Source organism: Calonectris borealis, chromosome 3, assembly GCF_964195595.1.
Source record: "Calonectris borealis chromosome 3, bCalBor7.hap1.2, whole genome shotgun sequence".
Taxonomy (NCBI): domain Eukaryota; kingdom Metazoa; phylum Chordata; class Aves; order Procellariiformes; family Procellariidae; genus Calonectris; species Calonectris borealis.
In genome coordinates this window covers 76865857-76878054 of record NC_134314.1, presented here as the reverse complement: position 1 = coordinate 76878054, position 12198 = coordinate 76865857, and the positions used below count along the sequence as shown (strand labels likewise).

The following is a 12198-nucleotide window of genomic DNA, read 5'->3' as shown; positions in this document are numbered from 1 at the left end:
TCAAAATAGGTGTTGGAAGTAGAAGTATGAGTTAATGGGTCGGAGAATTTCAGTTTGCAAATGTGGCTCAAATGCATCATCAACATTGAGAATTCAGAAGGTAAATAAATAAGGCCTTTTGTTAATAATAAATCAATACGTAAACCTAGTCATTACAAGCTGGTTTCATGAGAGGGTTTTGAGTCTGATGTGTGATTTTATGATTAATGGTGGTTAACAATAATTGATCTTCCAGATAAAGTTGTGTGCCCACGTGAATCCCCTGCATTTTAAGACCTGCAGATGTAGGGCTTGGGACTTGAGATGACTTATTCACAGAACAGTTTTATCACCTTTATTTGTTTAAAAATTAAATCTTTCTTATACAAAGGGTGATATGCACAGTGTAGGTCTACAAATTAATGAAGCTTTAAGTTTGCTTACATTAGAAAATTATCTAGGTTACAACAGAGAAAAAAACCTCAATAATTTACTATTTACAAAAGTATTGCTCGTGAAGGTTGTAAAAAAAATTGTGAAAATGGTTATAATCCTATCCTTCTGTGGGATCTGTGAGAAAACATTTCTACATCTTTCACAATGCACAAGCACAAGCAGTATTCAGAAGATAAGCATATGTGCTTATATTCTGTAATTTAAATACTTGATATTCTTCATAATATCTTTTTCTATTTTCAATAAAATATTTATGCATTCCAGACACTGTCCTTTGTTCATGTTCACATAACACCAAAAATGAGAAAAGGTCACCCGAAACATCAAAACATTTAATTAACACAAACACAGTGAAGTCACTTCATACTTTGAAATCATTGTCAGTTCCCATAAGAGTGACCGCGCTGTCACCAGCACAGGATTGCTTTTCACTGGAAGAGACACAGGCAGCAGCAAAGTGTACTTTTTACACCAATATTCCAATTAGTTGAACAGGTTGGAAGAGACTGGGAAAATGACATAACAAACAAATGCACACCGATTACAGGATTTCAAACCTGTTAAGTTTTCTGTGAAAGTCTAGCCTGACTCCCTCTTCTCGCAACCCCGTTACCATTCCCTTTGTTATCACGCACGGTGCAGGGCTGTGCTTTTCCTGTCCTTCCTGCTCGCTCAACAGGGTTGTCTGGGCTGGGTTGTGCTGTGCTGAGTACTTGTACCTTGCGTACGGGGTCCCGGCTGCTGTGTCCCACTGTAGCGAGAAGCTGGCTGTGCTCTGGATGGACACCCGCTATAACAAGGACCTCTGAGCTGCAGGCTTCCCTTGCCACCTTCCCTTGCTGTGCACGTGTGGCAGGCCAGCGTACACTTGCCTATATATATATAATTGTTGCTATATCGCAAGTACTGCCATTAGAGTGCTGCATTTCCAAACTTTTAGAATTTTTTTTTGAATATGGAACATTGTTCATATCTGTACTCCAGTCAAATACTATTCTACGTGGAGCAGTCAGGAAAAAAAAGACACACAGTCATTAATTTTCTAAGCATGAAGTGGTTATTCCCATGTATTTGAAACATTTTTCAGTTGCAAGTTCTGTTTAGCAATTAGCACTGTGGAAGCATACCCTTTGAAGGACACGGATAGGTATTCTTACATGGTTATGTCCAGAGCTCACAAAAGGGTATGTACTTCTCAGAATTAACAAGTGTTGATGCAGACATAAATTTTAAGTGAGAGAAATGGAAGTTACACTGTGTTCACGATGTAAATGCTCGGTTTGCACAGAGCTAAATATGATGGGAAAATTTACATGCTCAAAGTTAAGCATGTGCAGAAATGATTGGGATTGCAGCTGTTGGGTGAAATTAAGCTCATCTAACCTTAAAAGTCTAAAAGTTCCTTGGCTAAATCTTACCTAGTTACCTTAGACTCCTTGGTTAATGGAGATTAACCCGCCCCCCAGCCAGGAGCAGGGCCACCGGGGGCATTGGGACAGCCCCAGCCCTGGGCACCTCCCTGGGGATGGGGACGGGCTGAGCCAGGCCTGAACGTGGTCCCATGGCTGGGCCGGGCAGGGCTGTGGGGAGCAGGAGACCAGCCCTGCTGTGGTGTCGCTGGGGCAGGGGCTGAGGGTCCCGGGGGCTGACGTGGCGTCACGGGCTGCGGGGGAGCCCCGGTGGGTCGGGCAGGGACAGTCAGGGCTGGTGGTGCCACCAGGGCCCTGACACTTGCATTGGTTCTCAGTCGGCTGTATTTGTAACAGCCAGCATTTTTTGCTTTCATTTTGCCAGTTTATGCAATATTAAAGAGTTGATTTAATGTTTCCTTTGGCTTCTCACTGGAGAACATAAGTCATACAAAGTGATAATTTTAAGCAAAAACAAAACCAGAAGCTAATTCTGTCTGAGAAAAATATGTGAAGGCTTGGGTAATTAAATCGGTAGTAGTTAGAATCATAGTTTAATTACAAGCGTAGCTGAAAGAGTGTGTTCAGACCCGTTGAAGTCAGGGGATTTATGATGTTAGGAGACATTAAATTGTCCTTCCTAAATTTTGCTTCTTTATTCTTCTCTTGGAGATACATATACTGATATGAACAGATTAAAAATATCTTTATCTCTTTATGAAGAGAATACCACAATGTAAATTGTAAATTTGCAGTTGCAAATTTCTGTAACTTTGAATGTACCTTTCATTCATAAGTGCAGCATTTGGAGTTAAATAATAAAGCAATATGAGAATCAGGCAACAACAAAATTATTCAAACAAGTAATCTGGGGTATGATGGAACATTTAGAAGCAAATAATATGCTTAAATTTAATTTAAGTAATAAATGCTTAAATAGAAGCAAAGAAATTACTTGTGGTGAGTTTATAAAGCTGCTGGTGCTTTGAACTGGGTATCATCCCTTCATAATTTAGTTTCGTGCTTAGACTCAGGCTCATGCCTAAGACATCATATTAGTTTTATGGGTCTTATTGCTTTGAGGTCAATGGAGCTATGTCAGAGGAAAAAGTGGTATAAAAATACTAAAGATTTGCATCAATTTTATATTTCTTACATCTTGCTCTGCCTTCACAGTTAGCAAAAAACTGTAACAGTCATTGTAGCTGAGAACATATGAAACACATAGGTTTGAATATGAGTTGAAAGAGAGAAATAATAAACAATTTAGCTGCCATTTTATCAGTCTGCAGATGTCCTCAATCCTGAATTTTGGCTTCTGATTAAAGGCAATTGTCCATGCTTTTGCATCATTTCCTTTTAACACTCTTATGTGTAATTGTTATTGATTGATTTATTTAATATTCCTATGGTTCGGTTTATGTCTGTGGAAATTTCATGTATGCTTGTACTTTTTCAAGTAATAATTGGGAAGAGGGATATGGAAATTTTCAGTAATTGTTGAGACCATTGATTATAAGGGTTTCTGTACTACAGAGGGCATAAAAACTAATCCTCAAAGTATTCTACACAAAATAGCAGAAATCTGTAAAGTGCAGATTATTTATTTCACGTGGCAGGCACTAGTTGCATATCAGAGGCTTAGAAAACACATTTTTCTTTTAATCTTTGGTGTGCACAGTTTGCCAGTAAACCCATTGGGTGCTGTGCTTAACTTGTAATAATTTTCGAGTTGCCATGTGTGTTTGCATATACATGAATATGTTAATGGATATATGGGTGGTTTTGTGGGTGAGAAGACAAATAGTTCTTAATGTTTTTTGGCAGAATAGGTATTTTTTAATCTCTTTTTATTTATGGAATAGTTATTTGTCTTTTTCTCTAGTCACAGTGCAGGAATTTAACATCATCCAAGACTTTTTTCAAAACTCCCAGATATTTGGTAAAAATGGGTCACAGTGTTGGAGCATGTTTTACAACGGTCCACTCAGAGAACAGAAGAAATTGAAGTAGAAATAGGAAATATCAGAAATACATCCAGAAACATCCAAAAAGAAAGGAAGATATTTCAATCTTCTTTTTTTGTTTTCCATGTTTCTTCTTTATTTCCATTTTTTCCTCAAATTATTGTTTGACATCAACAATTTCCATTGTTTCCTCAAATTATTGCTTCTGCAATGTGAAGATCTGAAAGGACTTCTTACAGACAGCAGACTGTTAATATGTGTCAGGATAATTCAATATTGCACACATTTGACATTTCTGAACTCATTGCTGCTGGAAAGCATCGTGCCAACAGTGACATGGTTTTTAACCTCTCTCTCCTTCTTCTCTGCTAGTAACTTCAGGATCTCGTGTATAATCAGCTTTCAAGATCCAGTGAAAGTCTGGACTATGGAAAGATTGAAAACTAGATTGGGCAAGTCTCTAAAAAATAGACTATACAAAACATTGTATTGGGAAGAGGATGCAGCAGTGGACAACTAGTAACACTTAAACATATACTTGCTTATATATATGTCTATATATATATTTCTTCATACTTTTACACATTTTTTGACAAACAAAGATCCTTGGTTCCAAAGTGTTTATAGTCTCTAACAAGGAAGAAAGAGAGGATGCATGTAAGCAGTTCACATAAGGGAGAGTATATAAATTATGCATGAGGGCAGAATGAGATGGATTTCTGGGAGAAATAGGCATTCAGGAAATATGATTTCAAGGAGAATGGAAAGAGAAAAAGTTCTTGCTAAGCAAGAAGAAGGAAACTTTCCCATCTTAAGGGATTAAGTGAATAATAAATTGGAAAGGACAAGAGGGAAGAAAGAAATGGTTGGTTGAAGAAGCTGTAAAGACTGCAAAAAGCAGAGACAAGCAGAAAGCAGTTTAGTTGGTGTTAAAAAGCTGATATCTGTCCAAGATTAACATACAGTATTACATGAAATCATAATTATACTCTACACTTAGAAATTCCTATAGCACGGAAAATTACATGCAGAAAAAAAAAATTAATGATTACATAAGGGTTTGAGGGTAAGAGAGAGGAACCGTGTTTTATGCAGGGAGTTCTGATCTGAAACACAGAGAAGTCAACAGCTCTGGACTACAAGTCAGGGCTCAGGTCAATAAGTTAGTGAGACATTTAGAGCAGTTGATACATTCAGGGTTTGGATGATGAAGATGTAAATCCCAGTGAAAATGGACAGAGAAATGCTGCATAGCAGTGATTCTGTGATGGAAGTGGTAAGGACAACTTTAAGTGCATTGAGAACAAGAAACAGAATAAACAGTGAGAGCCTAAGCATGGGGGAAATGAGGAGAAAAAATTAAAGGTGATATAGGGGTTGTGGTCCTAGAAGTTGAGGAGAATAAAAACCCATTAAGAAAGTATCACTCAGAGCTAAAACTTACACATTCAAATATGTGAATATCCTTGAGTGCGAGAGGAGGGAATAGGTTGGTGGAAAGAAGCCTATAAGAATATCATAGGTTTTATTAAGGAGAAGAAATAGTAATATTTAATAAGAGACAAGCCATTAATAGATAATTCTTACCATATGCTTAAACCTTGGCCACCTTAAACCTTGGCCACCTTTAAAAGGGCTTGCTGATGAAGTTATGTTGATGGTGCATTCTCCACCTGTACCTCCTCTGAATGGTAATGAATAAAGCATTTACCAGCAAGAAGCTGATTCGAATATCATTTAAATCAGTTCCCTAAGTAGAAAAAGTTATACCAGTAGAAGACTTGTACTAGTATAATTGTGTCTACAGTAGGGTTTTTGTCTTTTTTAGTTATGTTGCTTGCAAGTATAAAGATTTTTCCCTTTGTATCCTTAGGACAGCTATGCCAACAATTAGAAGTTGTGAGTGTAGGCCATGCCTCATTGGCTTTGAGCGAAGCCACAGTGCTGATGGAGATTTCTTGACAACTCTCTCTAAATTCATTTGCATCCTTTTAATGGCAGTCGTTAAGAGTGAGGTAACTATTTGTAGTTGCATCAGCAGAAAAGCAGTTTGATAAAAATCATAGTTCCTCCCACGTTCTGGAAAGAACTATGCTTTTAATTCCTTTTAAGGATTTTTCTCTGTTCACAAGCAGATGCTTCAATTTAGGGTAAGAAGAATAAAGCTCAGATTGCTTTCACAGTCTGCACTTTTATCCTTTGCCCGAAATGAGTCTAGTAGTGTACAAAAGTGAGTAGCAGCCTTGGATTTCATCACCAGGAAGGTAATCACAGTCTGAACAGGTCAGTAAAGTGCATGGCATCCAGCAAGACATATTCTTTCTTACTGGCTGGTACAGATGTGAAAGTCTGTAGTGACTGTATCTGATTGGAAAGTTCTAGCAAATCGCTCCCCAGCCTGCGTAGTTGGTTTGTGTATTACACCTGTGGGTGACAACTACTTATTTGTGAAATGGGTTATATTTATGACAGCCAAATTTAATGTGATCTGTGGGACCTATGAAATCCTTCCGGGAATCAGGGAAAGCCTGTATTACGCTTAGAAATGAGTCCAAACCTGGTGTGTGAATCAGAATTCAGCTTTGGGCAGCTCCAAGGTTTTGATGTGAGATCCTCTTTTAACAGGCTTTTTGGCTTACACTACGGGGCTGGCGGTATCTGGCAGACAGTGCTGCCCTTTTCATCTTGCTTTTGTTTTTAGTCCTTTGGGGAAAGGGCTAAAATATTCGGAATATAACCTTTCTAAGCGTTCTTGGTAGCATGCTCAGAAATGTGGAAGGATTATTTGATAGATGGTTTTCAGCATTCCAGTGCCCTCAGAACCATGGCTAATCTTTCTAATCTTCTTTATCTAAGGTAATCTGTATATTCTATCCTCTCTGCATCTATGTATCTTATGCTGAAACTGCACTGACAGGAAGCTCTAAAAGGCCTATTTTTGTTTATTTCCAACAGCTGGCTGTCCGGACTCCTTGATTAAAGAGCTTCATCACTTCAGGATTCTGGGAGAAGAACAGGTGAGTTAGCATCTCAAAGGCAGCGTCTTAATGTCACGAAAGATAGACACTAATGAGACAGTTTCGTCTCTCTCCAGGGAGGCAGAGTGTATCTCATGACCCCCAATGACCTGAAATGTGGGGAAAAAACACACGGGAGATATATGTGAGATTTTTTTTTTTCATTCTATCCATCAGCCTTGACAGGTTATTAATTGGTACATCTGCTATCTGCCACAGCTTTTCGGCTTTTGACTACAGCAGTAAACAGGCTCTCTAAAACAGCAGATAGACAAGCAATCTGACTAAGGGGTTGATACTTACAGCTACTCATGATATTCTCCATCTCTTTTTGTGGCCTTTTTTCTCTTTTAAAAGTGTGTTTCTCGTTGTTTCTCATTCATAATTATAGCTGTGCTTTGCACTCAAAAAACTATTTCTGTAGAGGGATCTTAGGAAAGCATAAGTGAAGTATGCTTTACAACACTCACAAGATGGTCATGGTTATTATTTTGTCAATAATGAAATTAACATACACAGATACTGAGAAAATGGCCTTAAATTTTGAGTGACAATTTGAATTTTCACATGCTCAGTGCTTCTGAAATTCAAGTTGTCTTTGTCTCTGAAGTATCTCTCCTAATGTACTGGTTATAAAGCCTAACTGCCTGACACAGAGCTGCAGGAACGAGGGACCGAGGGCCTGAAAGCTCAGCATTAGTGTGTTGTACGTGCGAATATCTGCGTCTTTTAATGAAGCTGGCACCAAGGGACTTGCACAAGGTTATATGAGGGCTGTGACAGAGGTCGGAGCAGCTCCTGAAATGTTAAATTCAAGTCTGGTTTCTTAGTTTTTAGAACAGATTATATTGCCAAGAATACCCTGTTGTTTCTCCTTTCCCTGTCACTCCCTTTTTTTATTACAGTTAGAGCTGCTGGTACATTTTCTAGACTCCCAGTTTTCTTCCACCAGCCCCCCACTTCAGTTGTTATAGAAAGTCAAAAGCCAAATTCCTCAGGGGCTCAGCTTTTCCTCAGCAAGAAGGCAGCATGAAGGGGAGTGTGGGAGGGTTTGTCTGACAGGAATGGAAAAAAAGACGGAAAACAGACTAGGCTAAAGGAGATACTGGAAGCAGGGATCTGGTGAGACTGAGGATTTAGGAAGAGGAAATAAAAGAAATTATGACCAGGATTGATGGAGCCAAGAGACTGGTTAAAGCCAGCTGATAAAGTGAGATGCAAAGTGAGATGAAGCTTGGGGACCCTGGAGAGATGGGGCCAGCTGGTGAAAGAGGGTAGGAGTAGAAACCAGAATGGTAGGGATAAGGGTCTTACAAGGAGCTAGGACCAAGGACTGGAAGGGAATGACCAAATATGGAAACTTGCTAAAGAGACTGGTAAATGAAGTAAGATCTGTACTTAATGAGCTGCATGAGGAGGTGAAGCTAAGCAGAGTAGGAGTGGGACAAAAGGAGAGATTTGAAGGAAAAGTAGGGAATGGCTAAACCAAGAGACTGTGAGTATGAGGGAGAGAGCTGAACCAGACAGACTTTGATAGCTCCACTGCCAAAGCTCTGAAGATGGAGTTGTAGACCTCAGCATTGCTAATGACACTGACAGAGCAATCTAATTTAGTTGATGGACTTTCTTTTTTTTTCTGTTTGCTTTTTAGAAAAGGAAGTAGTAGACATAAAAATGAAGGCTAAAAAAGTTAAAAGCGCAAATGAAGAATTCTGACATTAGGAAATGTCAGATTTAAGATTGTTTATGTAATCGTAATGCTTTCTTTCTTTGTTCCACTCACCTACCCTTACAACTTTGCACTAAAAGAGTATTAAATTATATGATCATATACATTCAGAAGTGGGATGATATAAAACATGAGGAACCACAAAAGAAAAGATAATTGTTTTTTGCCCAATAATAAGAGAAGTCTTGAAGAGACTAGACGAGTTTGAGGAGGAAAGCATCGCTAATCAAATAAATACAGTATTTTTGCCACTTGGAATATTTTTGGTATTTTTTCGGACTTTCATAATGAAATTACTCCTCTTTGTATTGAATGCACCTAAACAAATGAGCAATTTTTTTCATCATGCATTAGGAGCATAAAACTATGCAGATGGAAAGTTGTTTTGCAGGATAGGTCTGACCTATAAACATTTGCCTTTCTCTGAAACTGGCTACACCAACACGTTATTTGAATACAGTGGTTATCATTACAGTCTTAACTATAGAATTGCACACAGAATCATTAAGGTTGGAAAAGACCTCTAAGATCATCGTGTCCAACCATCAACCCAACACACCATGCCCACTACACCATGTCCCTAAGCACCTCATCTACACGTCTTTTAAATACTTCCAGGTCGGTGACTCAACCACTTCCCTGGGCAGCCTGTTCCAAGGCCTGACCACTCTTTCAGTAAAGAAATTTCTCCTAATGTCCAGTCTAAACCTCCCTTGGCGCAACTTGAGGCCATTTCCTCTCGTCCTATCGCCAGTTACTTGGCAGAAGAGACCAACACCCACCTCGCTACAACCTCCTTTCAGGTAGTTGTAGAGCGCAATGAGGTCTCCTCTCAACCTCCTCTTCTCCAGGCTAAACAGTCCCAGTGCCCTCAGCCGCTCCTCATAAGACTTGTGCTCCAGACCCTTCACCAGCTTCGTTGCCCTCCTCTGGACACGCTCCAGCACCTCCATGTCCTTCTTGTAGTGAGGGGCCCAAAACTGAACACAGGATTCGAGGTGCGGCCTCACTAGTGCCAAGTACAGGGGCACGATCACCTCCCTAGTCTTGCTGGCCACACTATTTCTGATACAGGCCAGGATGCCGTTGGCCTTCTTGGCCACCTGAGCACACTGCCGGCTCATGTTCAGCCGGCTGTCAGCCAGCACCCCCAGGTCCTTTTCCTCTGGGCAGCTTTCCAGCCACTCTTCCCCAAGCCTGTAGCGTTGCCTGGGGTTGTTGTGGCCGAAGTGCAGGACCCGGCACTTGGCCTTGTTGAACCTCATACAGTTGGCCTCGGCCCATGGATCCAGCCTGTCCAGGTCCCTCTGCAGAGCCTTCCTACCCTCCAGCAGATCAACACTCCCGCCCAGCTTGGTGTCGTCTGCAAACTTACTGAGGGAGCACTCGATCCCCTCGTCCAGATCGTTGATAAAGATATTGAACAGGACCGGCCCCAGTACTGAGCCCTGGGGAACACCGCTCGTGACCGGCCGCCAACTGGATTTAACTCCGTTGACCACAACTCTCTGGGCCCGGCCGTCCAGCCAGTTTTTTACCCAGTGAAGAGTGCACCTGTCTAGGCCGTGAGCCGCCAGCTTCTCTAGGAGAATGCTGTAGGAGACAGTGTCAAAGGCTTTACTGAAGTCCAGGTAGACCACATCCACAGCCTTTCCCTCATCCACCAGGTGGGTCACCTGGTCATAGAAGGAGATCAGGTTGGTCAAGCAGGACCTGCCTTCCATGAACCCGTGCTGGCTGGGCCTGATCCCCTGGTTGTCCCGGACATGGCTTGTGAGTGCCCTCAAAACGAACCACTCCATGATCTTCCCCGGCACCGAGGTCAGGCTGACCGGCCTGTAGTTCCCCGGATCCTCCCTCCGGCCCTTCTTATAGATGGGCGTCACATTGGCGAGCCTCCAGTTGTCCGGGACCTCCCCAGTTAACCAGGACTGCTGGTAAATGATGGAGAGCAGCTCGGCAAGCTCCTCCGCCAGCTCCCTCAGAACCCTCGGGTGGATCCCATCCGGCCCCATAGACTTGTGAACGTCCAGGTGGCATAGCAGGTCATTAACTTCTTCCTCTTGAATTATGGAGGGTTTATCCTGCTCATCATCCCTGTCTTCCAGCTCAGGGGGCTGAGTACCCTGAGGATAACTGCTCTGACTATTAAAGACTGAGGCAAAGAAGGCGTTGAGTACCTCAGCCTCATCCTTGGTGGCAACGTTCCGCCCCACATCCAATAGAGGATGTCTCTAAGCCAACTAATGGCTTTGCAAGTAGTCAACATTTCCATGAGGCTTGAATTATTCCATAAACCCATACAAGTATAAAGAATATTGCAATTATATTCTGTCCCTATAAAAGCATTGTTATTGTGAGTCTACTGATGACCACAGTAGCTCTTGCTTGAAGTTAGCACATATTTTGACAGTTAGGGAGAAGTTGGTGCAAAACCAAGGTAAAAATAATTACAATTGACGAAAGAAAGGAATTTCAGCCAAAGTCCTTATTCACATGGCTATCTAATCATTTCTTATGTTTATTTAGCTATATATTTGCTTTTTAAAAAGATCTAAAGTATGTCTTTTTCTGTTATCATACATACTAGATAGAAAAAAAATGATAATCAATTATAACACTGTTTTATTTAGACTGTTTACAACTTCAGTATTATCGACCAACATATATTTTCTTCCACTCCAAGCAACAGTCAAAGAATAATAGGGGCATGTCACTGCTTCATGTCCAATCTTGATTTATTTTTAAAATGCTTATGTATTTACGGCCAGATTATAAAAGCAGAACGGACTATTGTGATAATCTGTTCTGATCTCCTTTAGAATACACATTACATGACTTTCTTGGATTAATTCTTGTTTAAACTGGAGTATATTGCCTAGAAAAACATCCATTCTTTGTTTACAAATCACTTGCAGACATTAGATCCTATTATACCTCTCAGTAGTGAAAGACACAAAGTTCCCAGCCTCTTTTCTTTCCACCATTCTACCAGCATCAGTATGCTCCCTACATTGCATATCTCCCATTCTTCAGTGTCCAGAAGCTTTGCATTTCCAATTCCCTTTGTCCTGTCACAAGGCAATAGGTGATCATCATAATAAAAAATGACTTCAACCTATGAATGCAACTCAGAAAAAGCCACCATACCCCTGAAACAAGACTGAAAAAATTGCTTATGCAGCAAAAGGTTGTCTGTTTGTCAGCCAGACTGTCAGCTAAATATGTTTCAGACAGAATGAAGGAACCTTTCAGTCTGAAGTGGACATTCCCACTGGAACTTGTGGGTTCCAGTTAAACCAGTGGCTGCCCAATAAGGAATATAATTTCCCTTCTAGAGATTTCTATTTTTTCATCTAAGAGGTGTCTTAGCGCTTTTGGACGTGGATGGACACAGCTCAGATTCAGCTCACGATCCATCACACTGCTTCCCAGACAGAAATCCCATTCTGCAATTGTGTGTAATAGTTTTTTCCTAGAAAAATAACTTTACATATGACTGTGCTGAAAAGTAAGTTGTTTGCTTAAACCCAGTTCACCAACAGTTCAGGTAACCCTGTAGCATGAACTTAACGATCCATGTTACATGTTCATTACTTCCTCTTCTCAAACTGATACAAGCTTTATCACTGATGTTCTAT

The 12198-nt window shown here is 40.6% G+C and overlaps 1 protein-coding gene across 1 annotated transcript in view; it reads left to right on the top strand.

The window, feature by feature from the left end:
- Positions 1-12198, top strand: part of PRKN (parkin RBR E3 ubiquitin protein ligase) — an 808128-nt gene that overhangs the window by 663401 nt on the left and 132529 nt on the right. The window contains exon 8 of the mRNA XM_075146290.1: positions 6767-6828. Within this exon, the coding sequence (XP_075002391.1) occupies positions 6767-6828 (62 nt within the window). The remainder of the gene's footprint in view (positions 1-6766; positions 6829-12198) is intronic.